The 26,154-nt window shown below is 45.4% G+C and overlaps 1 protein-coding gene across 2 annotated transcripts in view; it reads left to right on the forward strand.

The window, feature by feature from the left end:
* The window catches only part of LOC110526998 (coronin-2B), an 84,158-nt gene that overhangs the window by 46,017 nt on the left and 11,987 nt on the right, over positions 1–26,154 (forward strand). The window contains exons 1-2 of one of the 2 annotated variants that reach the window (XM_036964084.1): positions 5,216–5,603; positions 16,364–16,564. In XM_036964084.1, the coding sequence (XP_036819979.1) occupies positions 16,364–16,564 (201 nt within the window). In that variant the 5' untranslated portion in view covers positions 5,216–5,603. Of the gene's footprint in view, positions 1–5,215; positions 5,604–16,363; positions 16,565–26,154 lie in introns of those variants that run through there. The other variant, XM_036964083.1, reaches the window with a different exon arrangement.

Consider the following 26,154-nt stretch of genomic DNA (forward strand, 5'->3'; position numbering starts at 1 on the left):
CCCCAGGCCCAGGGTCAACTATAACACTACAGACCTGGCTCCTGTCCTGTCTACCCCCAGCCCCAGGGTCAACTATAACACTACAGACCTGGCTCCTGTCCTGTCTACCCCCAGCCCCAGGGTCAGCTATAACACTACAGACCTGGCTCCTGTCCTGTCTACCCCCAGGCCCAGGGTCAACTATAACATACTCAAGTGTGGGGTGACTATATAAAGATAGCAGTCATATGGGGATATGCAGGACAGTTGGGGTATATTTCATGTGTATGGGTCTAGGTAGCACTATGTTCAGAGAGCTTCTTGACACTGTCATGGGGATTGATGGCAATTTTACTGTGGGGTGGCAGGTTAGCCTAGTGGTTAGAGCGTTGGACTAGTAACCAGAAGGTTGCAAGTTCAAATCCCTGAGCTGACAAGGTACAAATCTGTCGTTCTGCCCCACTGTTCCTAGGCTGTCATTGAAAATAAGAATTTGTTCTTAACTGCCTTGACTAGTTAAATAAAGGTTAAAAAAAAAAAAAATGGTCATAACAGCTAATGCTATTAAGATTTTGGGATAGATGAATATGTTTCAAAGAGGTTGATTAGAATCCATCCATGGATAAACACGCACGCAGGCATGGACACACGTGTATTTCCCCGACCTAGCCTCAGACCAATATGAACAGAGCATACTGAGTAGAATAAGTCCATGGACCTCAAAGCCCTACTGTCTGTGTTGGCTCAAATGGCCTTTACATGAACCCATTGTGGTCTTGTCATGCTCAACATATCAAAAAATGTCACCATTTACAGCATTCATACCAGATACTACAGATGTACAATCTTAATTTGATCACCCTGTCGCAAGAGAACGGCTTCTGAAGGTAGTAATTTTCACTTTCATAAATGTATTAACCCCTACAAAAATGTCCATGAATTATAATCCACATCATAATTCACATTTCCTGTTGCTGCAGGATTATTTTCCTGTTGTAGCAAACTGGCTCAAAGTATGATCCTGCATCTGTAGTTGATGTGAAAGGCCCTATGTAGTCATTGACTGAGGTGGCAGCCAAAAGAACCAGCGGGATGTCACTATTCTGTGATATTTAGTCCATGTGCCGAGGAGTGAATGTCATCGGAACTGACAAAACACCCATGTGGCCCGGGGAAGGGAGGAATAGCTAATAGCCCTTAGCGAGCTTCACAAAGACGGCTTGACGGGCAGGGTGAGGAGAGCGACAGCAGCCCTGGGGGGGATCTCTTTCTCTCTTTTTACGCTTAGCTCGTTGGTTTCCGACAGACCCACTTCCTCTATTGGCAACAGCATAGAGAGGATTGATCAGCACATCCTTAGCCATTCAGTTGAATTGTGGCAATTTTCCAGATGAATTGTGAAGCGACAGCTTCTGGAAACTGTCATACAGTCTTTGGACCTGGTCTTTGGACCTGGCGAGTAGAGCTGCCAATATCACATAGACTGCAGCTGAGTGATATTGGATTGGAATTTCATGGAGAAATTTACTTCCTTCGTGCATGACAGGATGTCATAGCATGAAACTGTCAGCCATTGGAGTAATACTGGGATGATTCAGGAACAATAGGATTCTGATAGTCTTGATGTTTTACTGGGATGATTCAGGAACAATAGGATTCTGATAGTCTTGAGGTTTAACTGGGATGATTCAGGACCAATAGGATTCTGATAGTCTTGAGGTTTTACTGGGATGATTCAGGACCAATAGGATTCTGATAGTCTTGAGGTTTTACTGGGATGATTCAGGACCAATAGGATTCTGATAGTCTTGAGGTTTTACTGGGATGATTCAGGACCAATAGGATTCTGATAGTCTTGAGGTTTTTCAGGAAGGAACAGAGACTACAGTAAGGCAGAAACAGTGACTGCAGGCAAAAACTCAATAAACACAGAGTGCCCCCCCCCCCCCACATAAACACATAAACACAAAAGAGCAAAGCCAAGACAAAAACCTACTGTGAACCTGTGGGAATCCTATACTGGAGGTATTCCAGTACCCATCTTCCCTACAGACCCAGGGAGAGAAGTGCCTATAAAAGCACAGAGGAATCACACATTGAAATACCAGACAGTGTAAGGTTTGCGGACGGTGTGAGCCCTACGCCTTCCCCAGCATCATGACCTGTAGCTATGGTGAAAGCCGCTCCCCTACGCACACCTCCCCTCAAACAGACCAAGATCCACAAAATGGTCCTGAGAGGCCAGGTGTCACATCCACAAAATGGTCCTGAGAGGCCAGGTGTCACATCCACAAAATGGCCCTGAGAGGCCAGGTGCCACGAGGTGTTGGTCATTATATCCTGATGAAGACAGCTTGGCTGTCGAAACGTTGGTATTAAATTTTTGCATCTGAGCTCCAAGAGTGTGCGGCTCTCTTTTATTTTCAAGCCACGAGGTGTTGGACCTGCAGGTATACATTCAATACACCCATGATCAAAGATCTCAGACATCAAAGCCATTTGACTGGAGGCTAACATACCAAGAGAATACAGTCTGGGACAGATAGGGTTTTTGAGTAAATATAGTAGTATATATATAGTATTCATAAATTAAATCAACCACAAGCATGGATTGTATTGTACATGGATACTGCACACAATATTTTTCTGTTGTCCAGAGTCCAGAGTACATGGCAACCAGTTGAGGAATAGCGACAAAATCACACAGGCATGCTAGTGGAAAGATAAGTCATCCATCTTGTCAGAGATATAATCGAAATCTCCATTTGGATCTGTTGTATTTAATCACTAGGTACTCTGTATTAGAGTAATCTGTTGTATTTAATGACTTGGTAGTCTTTATTACAGTGATCTGTTGTATTTAATGACTAGGTGCTCTGCATTAGAGTAATCTGTTGTATTTAATGACTAGGTACTCTGCATTAGAGTAATCTGTTGTATTTAATCACTAGGTACTCTGTATTACAGTAATATGTTGTATTTAATGACTAGGTACTCTATATTACAGTAATCTGTTGTATTTAATCACTAGGTACTCTGTATTACAGTTCTCTGTTATATTTAATGACTAGGTACTCTATATTACAGTAATCTGTTGTAAAAAATGACTAGGTACTCTTTTTTTTTACAGTACTCTGTTGTATTTAATGACTAGGTACTCTTTATTATAGTAATCTGTTGTATTTAATGAGTAGGCACTCTTTATTACAGTACTCCATTATATTTAATGGCTAGATACTCTTTATTACAGTAATCTGTTGTATTTAATGACTATGTACTCTTTATTACAGTACTTTGTTTACCAATAACATCTGCTAAATATGTGTATGTGACCAATAGAATTTGATTTTATTTGATGTCAGACTGGGAAGAATGCACATTATCAAATGGGGGACCTTCAGTATGGGAAAGAGGCCTGTGAGGAGAGCAGGGATGAAGAAGGAGGGAGGAGAAGAAAGGGAGAGGAAGGGAATGAGGGGAGGGGCAGAGAGAGGGATGGAGCCACAGGGGGTTCTGGGTAACAGCCAGGAGGGTCTTATGATTCCAAGGAGGCGGGGGATGGGAGACCAGGGGCTGCTGGGTCCAAGCTGTCTTTGAGCTCCGCTCAGGCGTTAGGGCAGGAGAGAAAAGACACACAAATGCAACAAAAACACACTATACACACTCTCTATCTCACTCTCTCTCTCTTTCTCTCTCTCTGTCTCTCTCTCGCTCACTCTCTCTCACGCTCTCTCGCTCTCTCTCTCTGCCCAGCAATGACCTTTACTGCGTACAGACCCAAACTTACCTCCTGACTATTTTCACTAAATCCCAATCAGAGTAATCTCCTGGAAGGAAAACATGGGCTTTTGTGAAAGCCTCTACGGTTGAGATGTTTGGAACGACAGTACTTATCACAGATGTTTCACATAAAATATTGATTGTATTAGTACCCGATTACGATTATGACACCCAAACAGTTTAGCACAGAAAGGTTTGCTCACTTTCCACAGCAGAAATAGCACCCCTCACCTTTCCTGACCCCATTGTTCAATAGCACTACGCTGCCCAACCAAACAAAAAGGCAGTAACTGCTCATAGCGTGGAACTGATAAATATGGCTTCTATTTACCTTGTTTTCACAGTAACTTTATCCAGTTACTGCTAACATGACCCCCAAAATAGATACAATTCAACTTCGAGAAGAAAGGCAGGAAACAAAGGCAGAAAAACATGCAAATGGAAACAGGCATAGGGAAACATGTGTAGGGAAACAGGCATAGGGAAACATGCATAGGGAAACATGCATAGGGAAACAGGCATAGGGAAACAGGCATAGGGAAACGTGTAGGGAAACAGGCATAGGGAAACAGGCATAAGGAAACATGCATAGGGAAACATGCATAGGGAAACATGCATAGGGAAACAGGCATAGGGAAACATGCATAGGGAAACATGTGTAGGGAAACAGGCATAGGGAAATGTGCATAGGGAAACAGGCATAGGGAAACATGTGTAGGGAAACAGGCATAGGGAAACAGGCATAGGGAAACATGCATAGGGAAACAGGCATAGGGAAACATGCATAGGGAAACATGTGTAGGGAAACATGTGTAGGGAAACATGTGTAGGAAACATGTGTAGGAAACATGTGTAGGAAACATGTGTAGGGAAACATGCGTAGGGAAACATGTGTAGGGAAACATGTGTAGGGAAACATGTGTAGGGAAACATGTGTAGGAAACATGTGTAGGAAACATGTGTAGGAAACATGTGTAGGAAACATGTGTAGGAAACATGTGTAGGGAAACAGGCATAGGGAAACATGTGTAGGGAAACAGGTGTAGGGAAACATGTGTAGGGAAACAGGCGTAGGGAAACATGCATAGGGAAACATTCGTAAGGAAACATTTATACTCTGTATAGTCGTCGACCTCTCTATTTGCAAGCAAGAGAGTATGAAGTATTCAATACCAAGAACGTCTTTCAATGGTTATCAACGGCTATCTACAGTCCCAGCTAGTGATAGGGCTGGCACAATGAGACACAGCGAGAGAGAGATAGATGGATGTATATAGAGAGGGAAGGAGAGAGAGCAAGAGAATAGAGAGAGAGAGAGAAGGAGAGAGAGAGAGAGAGAGAGAGAGAGAGAGAGAGAGAGAGGGAGAAAGAGAGAGAGAGAGAGAGAGAGAGAGAGAGAGAGAGAAAGAGAGAGAGGGAGAAAGAGAGAGAGAGAGGGAGAGAGAGTGAAAGAGAGAGTGAAAGAGAGAGTGAGTGGTGCAGCCCACATCTAGAGGAGTACAGAGCAGTGAGAGGGATAGAGGCAGCGTTAACTGCTGCTCCAGGGCTGCATGCAGCTGTCTGGTCTGGGGCTGAGAGGGAGCAGGAGAGAGGGAGGGGTAGCTCATAGGAGGAGGACAGGACTTGAAGGGAGAAAGAGGAGAGACGGGGTAAGAAGAGGGGAGGAGAGAAACAGATGAGCGTGAGCGGAGCATAGTAGGCCGGTTGACTGGATGTATCGTTGAGAAGCTAGGAGAAACTGGCAGACTGCAGCTGGTCTATAAAAGGGAGGAAAGGGGCGGGGTTGTAATTTGAGAGGGCCTGACAGATCGGGCTATAGTGTCACTACTCTACTCAGCACTAAGGTAAGATATTGTTTTCACTGAGAGGACTGTCTTTGGAGAGGAATTCAGATATACTATGGATGGCTGTGTGTGTGTGTGTGCGTGTGCGTGTGTGTATGTATGTATGTATGTATGTGTGTGTGTGTGTGTGTGTGTGTGTGTGTGTGTGTGTGTGTGTGTGTGTGTGTGTGTGTGTGTGTGTGTGTGTGTGTGTGTGTGTGTGTGAGTTGGGGGGTATTTCCTGTCCTTTCAAGGCTGTCATAACCATCTCCTGGGGTTATGAGATGGATGGATCACATAAACAGTTAGATGGTGACGAGTTAGGTGTAGGCTATGGCTAGCACGGGGACACCCTGCCATGACTGGAGCTGAGAGACACCATGCTTTAGTCTCACTGCGCTGTCAGTGAGAGACAGAGAGCAGCGTACGCAGTCTCGCGTGCCATCCACTGGTGACAAATTAATGAGTGTCCTTGTGGTGAGAACTCAATGCCAGTGCTCTTTCTCTGCTGCCCTGAGGCCTCTTCCTGCTGTTCTGCTGTTTCACATCAATACTTTAACAAGCTAAGCATTATGCTCAGAGTCATTCTAGGGGTAGCTTCTTTAACTCTGCTTTTTGAGAGGAAGGAGGGGGGTAAACGAGGAAGGAAAGGAATTGAGATGTGCAGTGAGTGGAATGAGTACCATTTCGTTACTCCCACAGCACTCAGAGGTGAGAATCTCGTGAATACAAAAAGTGATGTGACAGCGGCTGTCTGTGGACTTGTCGAGCTCCAGCTATATCAATGCCGCACCACACTCCTTCACGACAAAGTGATTACTGGTCTGTCTGTGGACATGTCGAGCTCCAGCTATATCAATGCCGCACCACACTCCTTCACGACAGAGTGATTACTGGTCTGCCTGTGGGTGGGATGGGTGAGAGGGATTACTGGTCTGCCTGCGGGTGGGATGGGTGTGATTACTGGTCTGTCTGTGGACATGTCGAGCTCCAGCTATATCAATGCCGCACCACACTCCTTCACGACAAAGTGATTACTGGTCTGTCTGTGGACATGTCGAGCTCCAGCTATATCAATGCCTCACCACACTCCTTCACCTCCACGACAGAGTGATTACTGGTCTGTCTGTGGACATGTCGAGCTCCAGCTATATCAATGCCGCACCACACTCCTTCACGACAAAGTGATTACTGGTCTGTCTGTGGACATGTCGAGCTCCAGCTATATCAATGCCGCACCACACTCCTTCACGACAAAGTGATTACTGGTCTGTCTGTGGACATGTCGAGCTCCAGCTATATCAATGCCGCACCACACTCCTTCACGACAAAGTGATTACTGGTCTGCCTGTGGGTGGGATGGGTGAGAGTGATTACTGGTCTGCCTGTGGGTGGGATGGGTGTGATTACTGGTCTGCCTGTGGGTGGGATGGTTGAGAGTGATTACTGGTCTGCCTGTGGGTGGGATGGATGTGATTACTGGTCTGCCTGTGGGTGGGATGGGTGTGATTACTGGTCTGCCTGTGGGTGGGATGGGTGTGATTACTGGTCTGCCTGTGGGTGGGATGGGTGTGATTACTGGTCTGCCTGTGGGTGGGATGGGTGTGATTACTGGTCTGCCTGTGGGTGGGATGGGTGTGATTACTGGTCTGCCTGTGGGTGGGATGGGTGTGATTACTGGTCTGCCTGTGGGTGGGATGGGTGTGATTACTGGTCTGCCTGTGGGTGGGATGGGTGAGAGTGATTACTGGTCTGCCTGTGGGTGGGATGGGTGTGATTACTGGTCTGCCTGTGGGTGGGATGGGTGTGATTACTGGTCTGCCTGTGGGTGGGATGGGTGTGATTACTGGTCTGCCTGTGGGTGGGATGGGTGTGATTACTGGTCTGCCTGTGGGTGGGATGGGTGTGATTACTGGTCTGCCTGTGGGTGGGATGGGTGTGATTACTGGTCTGCCTGTGGGTGGGATGGGTGTGATTACTGGTCTGCCTGTGGGTGGGATGGGTGTGATTACTGGTCTGCCTGTGGGTGGGATGGGTGTGATTACTGGTCTGTCTGTGGGTGGGATGGATGTGATTACTGGTCTGCCTGTGGGTGGGATGGATGTGATTACTGGTCTGCCTGTGGGTGGGATGGGTGTGATTACTGGTCTGCCTGTGGGTGGGATGGGTGTGATTACTGGTCTGCCTGTGGGTGGGATGGATGTGATTACTGGTCTGCCTGTGGGTGGGATGGATGTGATTACTGGTCTGCCTGTGGGTGGGATGGGTGTGATTACTGGTCTGCCTGTGGGTGGGATAGGTGTGATTACTGGTCTGCCTGTGGGTGGGATGGGTGTGATTACTGGTCTGCCTGTGGGTGGGATGGGTGAGAGTGATTACTGGTCTGCCTGTGGGTGGGATGGGTGTGATTACTGGTCTGCCTGTGGGTGGGATGGGTGTGATTACTGGTCTGCCTGTGGGTGGGATGGGTGTGATTACTGGTCTGCCTGTGGGTGGGATGGGTGTGATTACTGGTCTGCCTGTGGGTGGGATGGGAGCGATTACTGGATTGTGTGCACCGCTTGGTCTCCACCGGCTGAAGACCAGATGTAGACTGCAGTCTGTAGGACAGGAAGAGACCATGGCAGCATGGAAACAGGGACATCTCTATTTGCACACAGCACTGTTCCCGCCCCAGAACAATGCTGAATTGTGGCTGTGGTGATGTCATCTTGTCACTGATCTGACAGTGTCATAAATCTCCTTTCCTGAAGAACTTCCTGTCTGGTTTTTTTCTATGTATGTATTTAACCAGGCAAGTCAGTTAAGAATAAATTCTTACTTACAATGACAGCCTACCAGTGGGTTAACTGCCTTGTTTAGGGGCAGAACAACTGATTTTTATCTTTTCAGCTTGGGGATTCGATCCAGCAATCTTTCAGTTACTGGCCCAACGCTCTAACCACTAGGCTGCCTGCCGCTGTCTGTAAGCAGACGTTCCCCTTTACCACACCTAGGATCTATTCACCTTCCCTGATGTATCATCGATCGTTAGTGGGACAAACCTCAAAACTGTCCTTGGATCAGTGTCTAAGGACCATCCAGCTCTACACCTGTGATTAGGTCTAGTGTGACCCAGACGATAGATGTATCTCACGCTGCAAGGCAGCAATTCGGTCAGTACATGCTTGTGGGTAACGACAAACAAAAGTAGTGGTTTGAGTGTTTTTATGATGGATTCGACCACTTCCCCTCGCTGGGAAGTGAAGTGGCTGGTGTACTGTTTTGCAAGGTTTCATGGGTCCAAGCTCAGGACATATGTGTCACAAAGGAATCCTTTCATGGAGCCGCCTCCTCGTTAGTAGTTGCTGATTTCAGACTCAAATCACTTGTGAGGGACTGCTCTTGTGAGGGACTGCTCTTGTGAGGGACTGCTCTTGTGAGGGACTGCTCTTGTGAGGGACTGCTCTGGTGAGGGACTGCTCTTGTGAGGGACTGCTCTTGTGAGGGACTGCTCTTGTGAGGGACTGCTCTTGTGAGGGACTGCTCAGGTGAGGGACTGCTCTTGTGAGGGACTGCTCTTGTCTACCTTTATTTACTTACTCACTATTTTCTGTGAAATATTTTCTTGTGGCGTTGAACGTTTGCCACACTGCAAACAGTTCACACTCTGACTAACATGGGATTTGAATTGCCATGACAGCACTGACAAAATTCCTCTGAACTATAGGGGTGGACAGAAGAGATTTTGAAGAAAGCAACACTCCTCTTTACTGTCTTTACTAATGGGGGTTTCTCTAGGGATTTTGGAACAGCAACACTCCTCTTTACTGTCTTTACTAATGGGGGTTTCTCTAGGGATTTTGGAACAGCAACACTCCTCTTTACTGTCTTTACTAGTGGGGGTTTCTCTGGGGATTTTGGAACAGCAACACTCCTCTTTACTGTCTTTACTAATGGGGGTTTCTCTAGGGATTTTGGAACAGCAACACTCCTCTTTACTGTCTTTACTAGTGGGGGTTTCTCTAGGGATTTTGGAACAGCAACACTCCTCTTTACTGTCTTTACTAATGGGGGTTTCTCTAGGGATTTTGGAACAGCAACACTCCTCTTTACTGTCTTTACTAATGGGGGTTTCTCTGGGGATTTTGGAACAGCAACACTCCTCTTTACTGTCTTTACTAATGGGGGTTTCTCTGGGGATTTTGGAACAGCAACACTCCTCTTTACTGTCTTTACTAATGGGGGTTTCTCTGGGGATTTTGGAACAGCAACACTCCTCTTTACTGTCTTTACTAATGGGGGTTTCTCTATGGATTTTGGAACAGCAACACTCCTTTTTACTTTACTGTCTTTACTAATGGGGGTTTCTCTAGGGATTTTGGAACAGCAACACTCCTCTTTACTTTACTGTCTTTACTAATGGGGGTATCTCTAGGGATTTTGGAACAGCAACACTCCTCTTTACCGTCTTTACTAATGGGGGTTTCTCTAGGGATTTTGGAACAGCAATCTCGAAGTTAAAGGAGAACTCCACCCAAAAACAATATTTTGGTATTTGTTTCATTAGTCCTGTCATGTTGTCTTGTCTCTGTCCTTTCCCTTCACCCTGTCTCCCTCTGCTGGTCGTTGTTATGTTACCTTTTCTCCCCCTCTTTTCCCCAGCTGTGCCTTGTCTCCTCCTAATTACCCATTCACCCCGTTCCCCACCTGTTCCCTTTTTCCCTCTGATTAGGTCCCTATATCTGTCTCTGTTTCTGCTCCTGTCCTTGTCGGATTCTTGTTTGTTTGTTTATGTGTCTCATGCCTGAACCAGACTATCATCGTGTGTGCTGCAACCTTGTCCTGTCCTGTCGGAATCTACCTGTCCATCTGAGCCCACGTATGTTCGTCATTAAAGTACTCTGTTTGTTAATTCGCTTTTGGGTCCTCATTCACGCACCATAACAGAAGAATCCGACCAAGAATGGACCCAGCGACTTCGGATCCTCTCCACTCAGCCGTCGAGATCCAGGGAGCGATGCTAGGCAGACACAAGCAGGAATTGTCTGCTGCTCGACATGCCGTTGAGACCCTGGCCACCCAAGTCTCCAACCTCACAGAACAGGTTCACCATCTCCGCCTCGATCCACCGGCCACTTCCAGGGCTTTCGAATCTCCGGAGCCCAGAATCAATAACCCGCCGTGTTACTCTGGGGAGCCCACTGAATGCCGCTCGTTCCTCACCCAGTGTGATATTGTGTTTTCTCTCCAGCCCAACACTTACTCCAGGAGCACTGCTCGTGTCGCCTACGTCATATCTCTCCTTATTGGACGGGCTCGTGAGTGGGGCACGGCAATCTGGGAGGCAAGGGCTGAGTGTATTAACCAGTATCAAGACTTTAAGGAGGAGATGATACGGGTTTTTGATCGATCTGTTTTTGGGGAGGAGGCTTCCAGGGCCCTGTCTTCCCTATGTCAAGGCAATCGATCCATAACAGACTACTCTATTGAGTTTCGCACTCTTGCTGTCTCCAGTGGCTGGAACGAGCCGGCCTTGCTCGCTCGTCTTCTGGAGGGTTTCCGCGCAGAGGTAAAGGATGAGATTCTCTCCCGGGAGGTTCCTTCCAGCGTGGATTCCTTGATTGAACTCGCTATTCGCATTGAGCGACGGGTTGATCTTCGTCACCGAGCTCGTGGAAAGGAGCTCGCGCTCTCCGTCGCCTCCCTCTCCGCATCACTACCATCTTCCTCTGCCGGCTCGGGTGCTGAGCCCATGCAGCTGGGAGGTATCCGCATCTCGACTAAGGAGAGGGAACGGAGAATCACCAACCGCCTCTGTCTCTATTGCGGTTCCGCTGGTCATTTTGCCACTTCATGTCCAGTAAAAGGCCAGAGCTCGTCAGTAAGCGGAGGGCTACTGGTGAGCGCTACTACTCCTGTCTCTCCTTCAAGATCCTGCACTACCTTGTCGGTCCATCTACGCTGGACCGGTTCGTCAGCTTCCTGCAGTGCCTTAATAGACTCTGGGGCGGAGGGCTGTTTTATGGACGAGACCTGGGCTCGGGAACATGACATTCCTCTCAGACAGTTAAAGGAGCCCACGGCCTTGTTCGCCCTGGATGGTAGTCCTCTCCCCAGGATTCAGCGTGAGACGCTACCTTTAACCCTCACTGTTTCTGGTAATCATAGTGAAACCATTTCTTTTTTAATTTTTCGTTCACCTTTTACACCTGTTGTTTTGGGCCATCCCTGGCTAGTTTGTCATAATCCTTCCATTAATTGGTCTAGTAATTCTATCCTCTCCTGGAACGTCTCTTGTCATGTGAAATGTTTAATGTCTGCTATCCCTCCTGTTTCCTCTGTCTCTTCTTCACAGGAGGAGCCTGGTGATTTGACAGGGGTGCCGGAGGAATATCACGATCTGCGCACGGTGTTCAGTCGGTCCAGGGCCACCTCTCTTCCTCCACACCGGTCGTATGATTGTAGTATTGATCTCCTTCCGGGAACCACCCCCCCCCGGGGTAGACTATACTCTCTGTCGGCTCCCGAACGTAAGGCTCTCGAAGATTATTTGTCTGTAGCTCTTGACGCCGGTACCATAGTCCCCTCCTCCTCTCCCGCCGGAGCGGGGTTTTTTTTTGTCAAGAAGAAGGACGGGTCTCTGCGCCCCTGCATAGATTATCGAGGGCTGAATGACATAACAGTGAAGAATCGTTATCCGCTTCCTCTTATGTCTTCAGCCTTCGAGATCCTGCAGGGAGCCAGGTTTTTCACTAAGTTGGACCTTCGTAACGCTTACCATCTCGTGCGCATCAGGGAGGGGGACGAGTGGAAGACGGCGTTTAACACTCCGTTAGGGCACTTTGAATACCGGGTTCTTCCTTTCGGCCTCGCTAACGCTCCAGCTGTCTTTCAGGCATTAGTCAATGATGTCCTGAGAGACATGCTGAACATCTTTGTTTTCGTTTACCTTGACGATATCCTGATTTTTTCACCGTCACTCCAGATTCATGTTCAGCACGTTCGACGTGTCCTCCAGCGCCTTTTAGAGAATTGTCTTTTCGTGAAGGCTGAGAAGTGCACTTTTCATGCCTCCTCCGTCACATTTCTCGGTTCTGTTATTTCCGCTGAAGGCATTAAGATGGATCCCGCTAAGGTCCAAGCTGTCATTGATTGGCCCGTCCCTAAGTCACGCGTCGAGCTGCAGCGCTTTCTCGGCTTCGCGAACTTCTATCGTCGTTTCATCCGTAATTTCGGTCAGGTGGCAGCTCCTCTCACAGCCCTTACTTCTGTCAAGACGTGCTTTAAGTGGTCCGTTTCCGCCCAGGGAGCTTTTGATCTCCTCAAGAATCGTTTTACATCCGCTCCTATCCTTGTTACACCTGACGTCTCTAGACAGTTCGTTGTCGAGGTTGACGCGTCAGAGGTGGGAGTGGGAGCCATCCTTTCTCAGCGCTCCCTCTCTGACGACAAGGTCCACCCATGCGCGTATTTTTCTCATCGCCTGTCGCCGTCGGAACGTAACTATGATGTGGGTAACCGCGAACTGCTCGCCATCCGGTTAGCCCTAGGCGAATGGCGACAGTGGTTGGAGGGGGCGACCGTTCCTTTTGTCGTTTGGACTGACCATAGGAACCTTGAGTACATCCGTTCTGCCAAACGACTTAATGCGCGTCAGGCGCGTTGGGCGCTGTTTTTCGCTCGTTTCGAGTTCGTGATTTCTTATCGTCCGGGCTCTAAGAACACCAAGCCTGATGCTTTGTCTCGTCTCTTCAGTTCTTCAGTAGCCTCCACTGACCCCGAGGGGATTCTCCCTGAGGGGCGTGTTGTCGGGTTGACTGTCTGGGGAATTGAGAGGCAGGTAAAGCAAGCACTCACTCAAACTCCGTCGCCGCGCGCTTGTCCTAGGAACCTTCTTTTCGTTCCCGTTCCTACTCGTCTGGCCGTTCTTCAGTGGGCTCACTCTGCCAAGTTAGCCGGTCACCCTGGCGTTCGGGGTACGCTTGCTTCCATTCGCCAGCGTTTCTGGTGGCCCACCCGGGAGCATGACACGCGTCGTTTCGTGGCTGCTTGTTCGGTCTGCGCGCAGACTAAGTCCGGTAACTCTCCTCCTGCCGGCCGTCTCAGGCCGCTTCCTATTCCCTCTCGACCGTGGTCTCACATCGCCTTAGATTTTGTCACCGGACTGCCTTCGTCAGCGGGGAAGACTGTTATTCTTACGGTTGTCGATAGGTTCTCTAAGGCGGCTCATTTCATTCCCCTTGCTAAGCTTCCTTCTGCTAAAGAGACGGCACAAATCATCATCGAGAATGTTTTCAGAATTCATGGCCTTCCGTCAGACGTCGTTTCGGACAGAGGTCCGCAATTCACGTCTCAATTTTGGAGGGAGTTTTGCCGTTTGATTGGGGCTTCCGTCAGTCTCTCTTCCGGCTTTCACCCCCAGTCTAACGGTCAAGCAGAACGGGCCAATCAGACTATTGGTCGCATCTTACGCAGTCTTTCTTTTCGCAACCCTGCGTCTTGGTCAGAACAGCTCCCCTGGGCAGAATACGCCCACAACTCGCTTCCTTCGTCTGCGACCGGGCTATCTCCTTTTCAGAGTAGCCTCGGGTACCAGCCTCCGTTGTTCTCATCTCAGTTCGCCGAGTCCAGCGTCCCCTCCGCTCAGGCTTTTGTCCAACGTTGCGAGCGCACCTGGAAGAGGGTCAGGTCTGCACTTTGCCGTTATAGGGCGCAGACTGTGAGAGCTGCTAATAAGCGTAGAACGAAGAGCCCTAGATATTGTCGCGGTCAGAGAGTTTGGCTCTCCACTCAGAACCTTCCCCTTAAGACGGCTTCTCGCAAGTTGACCCCGCGGTTCATTGGTCCATTCCGTATCTCTCAAATCATTAACCCTGTCGCAGTGCGACTTCTTCAGCCGCGATATCTTCGTCGCGTCCACCCGGTCTTCCATGTCTCCTGTGTCAAGCCCGTTCTTCGCGCCCCCGCTCGTCTTTCCCCCCCCCCCCCCATCCTTGTCGAGGGCGCACCCATCTACAGGGTCCGTAGGATTTTGAACATGCGTCCTCGGGGCCGTGGTCATCAGTACCTAGTAGATTGGGAGGGGTACGGTCCTGAGGAGAGGAGTTGGGTTCCCTCTCGGGACGTGCTGGACCGTGCGCTGATCGATGATTTCCTCCGTTGCCGCCAGGCTTCCTCCTCGAGTGCGCCAGGAGGCGCTCGGTGAGTGGGGGGGTACTGTCATGTTGTCTTGTCTCTGTCCTTTCCCTTCACCCTGTCTCCCTCTGCTGGTCGTTGTTATGTTACCTTTTCTCCCCCTCTTTTCCCCAGCTGTGCCTTGTCTCCTCCTAATTACCCATTCACCCCGTTCCCCACCTGTTCCCTTTTTCCCTCTGATTAGGTCCCTATATCTGTCTCTGTTTCTGCTCCTGTCCTTGTCGGATTCTTGTTTGTTTGTTTATGTGTCTCATGCCTGAACCAGACTATCATCGTGTGTGCTGCAACCTTGTCCTGTCCTGTCGGAATCTACCTGTCCATCTGAGCCCACGTATGTTCGTCATTAAAGTACTCTGTTTGTTAATTCGCTTTTGGGTCCTCATTCACGCACCATAACAAGTCCATGGTTGACATAGTCCCAAAATGTTTTGCTTGTCAGCAATCAATTTTTCAAGATGTAAAACTTTCAAAATACAGAAATCATCACCATACGATGATGCGTTTTGCGTCATATGATACAAAATGCATCACACAGAGATGATTTCTATATTTTGAAAGTTGATTGCTGACCATCAAAACATTTTGGGACTATTTTAACAATGGACCAAAATACCAAAACATACTTTTTTGGTGGCGTTTTCCTTTAATACTTTAATGTGGTATGATCATTTAATACTCTAATGTGGTATGATCATTTTATACTCTAATGTGGTATGATCATTTAATACTCTAATGTGGTATGATCATTTAATACTCTGATGTGGTATGATCATTTAATACTCTAATGTGGTATGATCATTTAATACTCGAATGTGGTATGATCATTTAATACTCTAGTGTGGTATGATCATTTAATACTCTAGTGTGGTATGATCATTTAATACTCTAATGTGGTATGATCATTTAATACTCTAATGTGGTATGATCATTTAATACTCTAATGTGGTATGATCATTTAATACTCTAATGTGGTAAGATCATTTAATACTCTAATGTGGTATGATCATTTAATACTCTAATGTGGTATGATCATTTAATACTCGAATGTGGTATGATCATGTAATACTCTAGTGTGGTATGATCATTTAATACTCTAATGTGGTATGATCATTTAATACTCTAATGTGGTATGATCATTTAATACTCTAATGTGGTATGATCATTTAATACTCTAATGTGGTATGATCATTTAATACTCTAATGTGGTAAGATCATTTAATACTCTAATGTGGTATGATCATTTAATACTCTAATGTGGTATGATCATTTAATACTCTAATGTGGTATGATCATTTTGTGTTTTTTCCCTAAATCTAAAATAATCCAATTATGTTCAACCAGCCGGTTGATCTAAGCTGTTAACCATGAATGCCCACTAACCTGTCAACTAAACAGCTGACCTTCTGCTCACATGGACCAGCATCTACAGTAACCAGAAAATCACCATGTCAGCACATTCAACATGATAAAACAGCAACTAACTGGTGCCTTCAATACATCCCAGTGCTGGTATTGCAGAAACTCCTTTCTGAACCTCCCTCCTTAATATCTCTCCATCTCTTCTCCATCTCTTCTCCATCTCTTCTCCATCTCTTCTCCATCAGATGTCATGGCGTCCGACATACCGAAGCTCCAAGTTTCGAAACGTCTACGGAAAAGTGGCCAACCGGGAGCACTGCTTTGACGGCATTCCCATCACCAAGAACGTCCATGACAACCACTTCTGTGCCGTCAATGCCAAGTTCCTGGCCATCGTCACGGAGAGTGCCGGTGGAGGGTCCTTTATCGTTATCCCTGTCTCCCAGGTAACCATGGCAGCAGGCCAACAGTGAGGCATTACGTTCTCTGGGCTGCATATCTCTCTGGAACATCTACTCTGAGAATGATTTGTATCTTTGCACTTTAGGTTGTCCTTTTCTCAAAGTCAAAGCACATGACATTGTTTCACCCCTTCCACCACCAATGTGTAGCGCCCATTTGGGAGGTGCCACGGCATCCATGTTGATGGATATATACGAACAAATGTCAATAGAAAAACACGAAATGCAGCTAGTTTTCTGTAAATCCAGCTTCAGTTTGAAGTGATTGTGAACAGTGCCCTGGTGAGAGAGCAAATGTTCTATGTGAGGCGAAATCTCACATCATTAGCTCATTGTTATGGTTGTATCCCAAAAACAATCACAAGAAAACAGCTTAAACAAACGCAAATGCAGCTACTTTGTTGTTATTCTGGCTACACTGTTTGATGCGACTGTGTTAGCCAACGTTGGCTAGCTAGCAAGCAATGGATAAGAACGTTGCCAGCCATCATGGCAACAGAACATTTAGAACAAACGACTGGTGTCGCGTCTCTGTAACCAAACCGATAGAATGAAAGACCAGCCAGCTTGGGAACCAACCCTAGATTTGTTTTGGGGATATATCTCGTGGAAGGATGAAATGGTATGAATAAATGAATAATTGTTTGAATATGTTGGTAACCCGTTGAATAAATGTGATAATGCCCTCGAAGCAGGAGTTTGGAGGATATATTGACACGGTTTGGCGGCCCTCGACTTCATCTCTGGCCTAACAACACCCGTGCCAATATATCCTCCCAACATTGGCCTCTCTGGCATCACTGTTTAAGTAGATGATGGGTCTCAATCACATCCTCTCTTTGAGACCAATCAAAACTGTTATTAGGCCTAATGGCTCTAAATCCCAAATCACTCATCAACACCAATCTTATTAATCTAATTGGACAAATATGTTTTCTAGAGTAGCATCAGTTGTTGTCAGGGTATACAGATGATGTCACTCATTGTTTAGTATGAAACCCATCTGCACCCTGGTATATGAAAGACCAACTACTATTTACTGAGTCCTGTCTCCGCAAGAGAGACATTGCCAAGATACTTCCACTGCTTCTGGCTGCAAAGCCTTTTATCCAGAGTGCAGGCCAGAGGGCAGAGAGTTCAGGTCTTGATATGGTAATTCAGCAAGATGCTGTTATCCAAAGCAACTTTCTGTTAACATACAGTATATGTTCCATGAGTGACTTAAAGCCCAGCTTTGGTGTTGCAAGCACTATGTGTGGTGTGGCAAGCACTATGTGTGGTGTGGCAAGCACTATGTGTGGTGTGGCAAGCACTATGTGTGGTGTGGCTAGCACTATGTGTGGTGTGGCAAGCACTATGTGTGGTGTGGCTAGCACTATGTGTGGTGTGGCAAGAACTATGTGTGGTGTGGCAAGCACTATGTGTGGTGTGGCTAGCACTATGTGTGGTGTGGCAAGCACTATGTGTGGTGTGGCAAGCACTATGTGTGGTGTGGCAAGCACTATGTGTGGTGTGGCTAGCACTATGTGTGGTGTGGCTAGCACTATGTGTGGTGTGGCTAGTGTAACAGTATAATTTTAGACCGTCCCCTCGCCCATACCCAGGCGCGAACTAGGTACCTTCTGCACACATCAACAGTCATCCTCGAAGCGTCGTTACCCATCGCTCCACAAAAGCCGTGCAGAGCAAGGGGAACTACTACTTCAAGGTCTCAGAGCAAGTGACGTCACTGATTGAAACGCTATTTAGCGCCCACGCTAACTAAGCTAGCCGTTTCACATCCGTTACACTCACCCCCCTTTTGACCTTCCTCCTTTTTCCGCAGCAACCAGTAATCCGGGTCAACAGCATCAATGTAACAGTATAATTTTAAAACCATCCCCTCGCCCATACCCGGGCGCGAACCAGGGACCTTCTGCACACATCAACAGTCACCCTTAAAGCGTCGTTACCCATCGCTCCACAAAAGCCGCGGCCCTTGCAGAGCAAGGGGAACTACTACTTCAAGGTCTCAGAGCAAGTGACGTCACTGATTGAAACGCTATTTAGCGCCCACGCTAACTAAGCTAGCCGTTTCACATCCGTTACACTAGCACTATGTGTGGTGTGGCAAGCACTATGTGTGGTGTGGCAAGCACTATGTGTGGTGTGGCTAGCACTATGTGTGGTGTGGCTAGCACTATGTGTGGTGTGGCTAGCACTATGTGTGGTGTGGCTAGCACTATGTGTGGTGTGGCTAGCACTATGTGTGGTGTGGCTAGCACTATGCTCCAATCAACTGAAGCAGTTACATTTTACATTTCCCCCATTGATGTTTTTTATTTTACCAGGCAAGTCAGTTAAAGAACAAATTATTAATATCAATGAGGGCCTAGGAACAGTGGGTTAACTGCCTTGTTCAGGGGTAGAACAACAGATTTGTACCTTGTCAGCTCAGAGGATTTAAACTTGCAACCTTTCGGTTACTAGCCCAACGCTCTAACCACTAGGATACCCTGCCAATGTTGTTTCATTTGAAGTAGTGGAATAGAGTCCAAACCAGGGTACAAGAAGGAGATCTGCAGCTGGCACAGGGTGTAAAAATACATCTCTGCGGAACCAATATTCTAATTAGGAAAAGCAGTTATAGGAATGAAAAGGGTGGGACACACACTATAATGGAAAACCACTGTGGGGAATTTTCTGCTCTAGTATTTGAAAGCTATTTATTGAATAGGAGAGAAGAAGGCATAGATACATCAGTTTCTGCATTTTCACCAAGTGAAATATGGTGAAATATGAAAGCCACTCCATTAAAATGTTGCAGATACACCGTATTAATACCATATTGGCAGTTATGAGGGATTTCTCATTGCCGTTAGTTGTTTTGGCACTTCCATCAACGATGGTCTTTTGATGGGACAAGCTGTGAACAATACCGCTCTGCTCCAAGATCTTCCATTCTTTATTGCCATGGTCCCTCTCTTTCCACCTCATGCCAAGTTATACTACACTACCTAGAATGCCCCACCCTGTCCCTGTCATGGTCCCTCTCTTTCCACCTCATGCCAAGTTATATTACACTACCTAGAATGCCCCACCCTGTCCCTGTCATGGTCCCTCTCTTTCCACCTCATGCCAAGTTATACTACACTACGTAGAATGCCCCACCCTGTCCCTGTCATGGTCCCTCTCTTTCCACCTCATGCCAAGTTATACTACACTACCTAGAATGCCCCACCCTGTCCCTGTCATGGTCCCAAAGCATTTTACAGCTTTCACTTGGATCAGGCATCAATGGCTCTTTTGTCATGGGTATCCAGAGTCATTCAGCTTACTGTGTTGTCATTCATCTGGCTGAGCTCATGGCTTTTATCCGTTCGATTGCCTCATAATTGGCTCATGTGTTTCGGTGTAAGACTTGGGCTACTTTCCCATGCTACTTGGGCTACTTTCCCATGCTACTTGGGCTACTTTCGCAGCCCTCCTCGAAGCAGCTTTCTGCTCGTCTGATTGCAGAATCTCCAACACATATTTTTAACCCTACATTTATTTCTAAGTACCATCCACAGGGTCTGAAAGGCGGCTCATATACTCCCCCTTCACAAAAGTGTTGACCCGTATGACCTAAATAATTATAGTCCCATTTCCAAACTCTATTGCCCAGCAAAGATTCTAGAATCCTTGGTAAATACTCCGTTTAGATATTTTATAACAATGAAATGTATTCTAAATGTACACCAGTCAGATTCCAGACCAGGTCATAGCACCATCTCTGATACTTCTTGGTTTTAAATGATGTCTTTAATTGTTTGGATGAGAAAACACATTGTGCAGACCTATTTTTTTGACCTGTCTAAAGCCTTCAACACTGTGGATTGCGCATTACTTATTCAAAGGCTTTCATCAATTGATCATGACCAGGCTGGTTTGAAACTATGTTAAAGGACAGAAGACAGTGCGTGTTTACTGATGGTGTTAAATCAGGTTTTCTGGATTTAAGTCCCACAGGGATTGATTCTCATTAGTTCTACAGATATGATGTAACCTTCAGGTGAATCTGAGGCATTAGTTCTACAGATATGATGTAACCTTCAGGTGAATCTGAGGTATGGGTTCTACAGATATGATGTAACCTTCAGGTGAATCTGAGGTATTAGTTCTACAGATATGATGTAACCTTCAGGTGAATCTGAGGCATTAGTTCTACAGATATGATGTAACCTTCAGGTGAATCTGAGGCATTAGTTATACAGATATGATGTAACCTTCAGGTGAATCTGAGGTATTAGTTCTACAGATATGATGTAACCTTCAGGTGAAACTGAGATATTAAACCTACAGATATGATGTAACCTTCAGGTGAATCTGAGGTATTAGTTCTACAGATATGATGTAACCTTCAGGTGAATCTGAGGTATTAGTTCTACAGATATGATGTAACCTTCAGGTGAATCTGAGGTATTAGTTCTACAGATATGATGTAACCTTCAGGTGAATCTGAGGCATTAGTTCTACAGATATGATGTAACCTTCAGGTGAATCTGAGGTATTAGTTCTACAGATATGATGTAACCTTCAGGTGAATCTGAGGTATGGGTTCTACAGATATGATGTAACCTTCAGGTGAATCTGAGGTATTAGTTCTACAGATATGATGTAACCTTCAGGTGAATCTGAGGTATTAGTTCTACAGATATGATGTAACCTTCAGGTGAATCTGAGGTATGGGTTCTACAGATATGATGTAACCTTCAGGTGAATCTGAGGTATTAGTTCTACAGATATGATGTAACCTTCAGGTGAAACTGAGATATTAAACCTACAGATATGATGTAACCTTCAGGTGAATCTGAGGTATTAGTTCTACAGATATGATGTAACCTTCAGGTGAATCTGAGGTATGGGTTCTACAGATATGATGTAACCTTCAGGTGAATCTGAGGCATTAGTTCTACAGATATGATGTAACCTTCAGGTGAATCTGAGGTATTAGTTCTACAGATATGATGTAACCTTCAGGGGAATCTAAGGTATTAGTTCTACAGATATGATGTAACCTTCAGGTGAATCTGAGGTATGGGTTCTACAGATATGATGTAACCTTCAGGTGAATCTGAGGCATTAGTTCTACAGATATGATGTAACCTTCAGGTGAATCTGAGGTATTAGTTCTACAGATATGATGTAACCTTCAGGTGAATCTGAGGCATTAGTTCTACAGATATGATGTAACCTTCAGGTGAATCTGAGGCATTAGTTCTACAGATATGATGTAACCTTCAGGTGAATCTGAGGTATGGGTTCTACAGATATGATGTAACCTTCAGGTGAATCTGAGGCATTAGTTCTACAGATATGATGTAACCTTCAGGTGAATCTGAGGCATTAGTTCTACAGATATGATGTAACCTTCAGGTGAATCTGAGGCATTAGTTCTACAGATATGATGTAACCTTCAGGTGAATCTGAGGTATGGGTTCTACAGATATGATGTAACCTTCAGGTGAATCTGAGGCATTAGTTCTACAGATATGATGTAACCTTCAGGTGAATCTGAGGTATTAGTTCTACAGATATGATGTAACCTTCAGGTGAATCTGAGGTATTAGTTCTACAGATATGATGTAACCTTCAGGTGAATCTGAGGTATTAGTTCTACAGATATGATGTACCCTTCAGGTGAATCTGAGGTATGGGTGCTACAGATATGATGTAACCTTCAGGTGAATCTGAGGTATTAGTTCTACAGATATGATGTAACCTTCAGGTGAATCTGAGGTATTAGTTCTACAGATATGATGTAACCTTCAGGTGAATCTGAGGTATTAGTTCTACAGATATGATGTACCCTTCAGGTGAATCTGAGGTATGGGTGCTACAGATATGATGTAACCTTCAGGTGAATCTGAGGTATTAGTTCTACAGATATGATGTAACCTTCAGGTGAATCTGAGGTATGGGTGCTACAGATATGATGTAACCTTCAGGTGAATCTGAGGTATTAGTTCTACAGATATGATGTAACCTTCAGGTGAATCTGAGGTATTAGTTCTACAGATATGATGTAACCTTCAGGTGAATCTGAGGTATTAGTTCTACAGATATGATGTAACCTTCAGGTGAATCTGAGGTATTAGTTCTACAGATATGATGTACCCTTCAGGTGAATCTGAGGTATTAGTTCTACAGATATGATGTAACCTTCAGGTGAATCTGAGGTATTAGTTCTACAGATATGATGTAACCTTCAGGTGAATCTGAGGTATTAGTTCTACAGATATGATGTAACCTTCAGGTGAATCTGAGGTATTAGTTCTACAGATATGATGTACCCTTCAGGTGAATCTGAGGTATGGGTGCTACAGATATGATGTAAACATGTATAAAGAGAATGTACTTAATGGTGTGTTTGTGTTTCTCACCAATCAGTGTGTGTGTGTGTGTGTGTGTGTGTGTGTGTGTGTGTGTGTGTGTGTGTGTGTGTGTGTGTGTGTGTGTGTGTGTGTGTGTGTGTGTGTGTGTGTGTGTGTGTGTGTGTGTGTGTGTGTGTGTGTGTGTGTGTGTGTGGTGTGTGTGTGTGTGTGCATTTGTTTCCCTATCAGTGTGTAGAGCTGCTGTGTGTCTAAGTGTGAACACAGCAGGGTACTCCAGTCCTGTGTTAGAGAGTCTCTGGTGAACACAGCAGGGTATAACAGTCCTGTGTTAGAGAGTCTCTGGTGATAATGTGTTGTGTGGCTGTTGCCAGATGACATCATGAGAATGTCTGTAATTGGAAGTCTTTTGTCTTTAACCCTTAAAGGGAACCAACCAGTGTACTGAATGCCCAGAGGGCCTGGTTCAACCCAAAGTCTTATTCACACCATCTCAGAATTGTGATCCAGATTCACCCTGGCGTCTACCTGGTGCCCTCCCTTTGTCCTCTATTTATTAATATTCAAAGACTTTGAATTCCATAACCAACTTAATAATGGCATAATCCTGTAAGATTTACACTGAGGCCCAACATGCTTCTACATGATGATATCAAGCTTTGTTTTAATATTTGATCAGATGTGTTGCCCACTTTCCCTCAGCTAATGAGTAATGAATATTTCTGATTAAAACTGACATCTGACATGTCTGTTGAGTATTGAGGACCTATGGGAAATCAAACAGGAGATGATGAGTTTAGCTAATAGAAGAAATCTCTGGAAGAAAGTCTACATTAGTAAATTACACACTAATTGAGAATAGTTGGTAAAGTTGTACTGTTGAGAAGCTGTCGAGATTGGACTCTTTTTCTGAAAAGCCTGGGAAGGGACTTTAGCTGTAAATCTGTTCTGCCATGAAAAGGATACTCCAAGTTATGAATGCTGCCGTTGGTTTGTCACACACACACACACACACACACACACACACACACACACACACACACACACACACAGCCAGTTCCACTCAGGCTTGGCCTGAGGCTCTCAGCCATATGTCTCTGAGGACATAAGAAGGAGGTCAGTGGATTGAAGTGACATCAAACATTCATGACATCATGACCAACATGGAGAGGTCTCAGCCATGATCCATCCAAGTCTGCTAATCCAGCGCCTCCCTGTGGACGTGGAGGCACATTGCAATAACAATCCTTTGGTTGTCCCTGGTCCTTAAACAAAGGAAATTATGTTATTTCTTCAATGTGTATTTCTCGGCTGCATTGTGTTTATGTTGATTGACTTTAACAGTCAAGTGTTGAGTTTGTTTGGTGATTGAAGGATCACCTGGGAAACATTGTTACAGCATCAGTACACGTACACATTGTTACAGCATCAGTACACGTACACATTGTTACAGCATCAGTACACGTACACATTGTTACAGCATCAGTACACATTGTTACAGCATCAGTACACTTACACATTGTTACAGCATCAGTACACATTGTTACAGCATCAGTACACATTGTTACAGCATCAGTACACGTACACATTGTTACAGCATCAGTACACGTACACATTGTTACAGCATCAGTACACTTACACATTGTTACAGCATCAGTACACATTGTTACAGCATCCGTACACTTACACATTGTTACAGCATCAGGACACGTACACATTGTTACAGCATCAGTACACGTACACATTGTTACAGCATCAGTACACGTACACATTGTTACAGCATCAGTACACTTACACATTATTACAGCATCAGTACACGTACACGTTGTTACAGCATCAGTACACGTACACATTGTTACAGCATCAGTACACGTACACATTGTTACAGCATCAGTACACTTACACATTGTTACAGCATCAGTACACTTACACATTGTTACAGCATCAGTACACATTGTTACAGCATCAGTACACGTACACATTGTTACAGCATCAGTACACATTGTTACAGCATCCGTACACTTACACATTGTTACAGCATCAGGACACGTACACATTGTTACAGCATCAGTACACGTACACATTGTTACAGCATCAGTACACGTACACATTGTTACAGCATCAGTACACTTACACATTATTACAGCATCAGTACACGTACACGTTGTTACAGCATCAGTACACGTACACATTGTTACAGCATCAGTACACTTACACATTGTTACAGCATCAGTACACTTACACATTGTTACAGCATCAGTACACGTACACATTGTTACAGCATCAGTACACGTACACATTGTTACAGCATCAGTACACATTGTTACAGCATCAGTACACATTGTTACAGCATCAGTACACTTACACATTGTTACAGCATCAGTACACTTACACATTGTTACAGCATCAGTACACATTGTTACAGCATCAGTACACTTACACATTGTTACAGCATCAGGACACATTGTTACAGCATCAGTACACATTGTTACAGCATCAGTACACATTGTTAAAGCATCAGTACACTTACACATTGTTACAGCATCAGTACACATTGTTACAGCATCAGTACACATTGTTACAGCATCAGTACACATTGTTACAGCATCAGTACACTTACACATTGTTACAGCATCAGGACACATTGTTACAGCATCAGTACACATTGTTACAGCATCAGTACACATACACATTGTTACAGCATCAGTACACTTACACATTGTTACAGCATCAGTACACTTACACATTGTTACAGCATCAGTACACATTGTTACAGCATCAGTACACATTGTTACAGCATCAGTACACTTACACATTGTTACAGCATCAGGACACATTGTTACAGCATCAGTACACATTGTTACAGCATCAGTACACATTGTTACAGCATCAGTACACTTACACATTGTTACAGCATCAGGACACATTGTTACAGCATCAGTACACATTGTTACAGCATCAGTACACTTACACATTGTTACAGCATCAGTACACTTACACATTGTTACAGCATCAGTACACATTGTTACAGCATCAGTACACATTGTTACAGCATCAGTACACTTTTATCAGCACCCCAAGGGTTCAGTTACACTAAGTCAACATTTCTCTGTAAGGGTGAACGTTTTAAAGAGACGTTATTTGACTGGGGTCATCAAATTATCCAATACATTTTGTAGGGTTGTGTTAACTGTTTACATGGCTAGTGTTACTAAGTGGTGT

Source organism: Oncorhynchus mykiss, chromosome 26, assembly GCF_013265735.2.
Source record: "Oncorhynchus mykiss isolate Arlee chromosome 26, USDA_OmykA_1.1, whole genome shotgun sequence".
NCBI classification, from domain to species: Eukaryota; Metazoa; Chordata; class Actinopteri; order Salmoniformes; family Salmonidae; genus Oncorhynchus; species Oncorhynchus mykiss.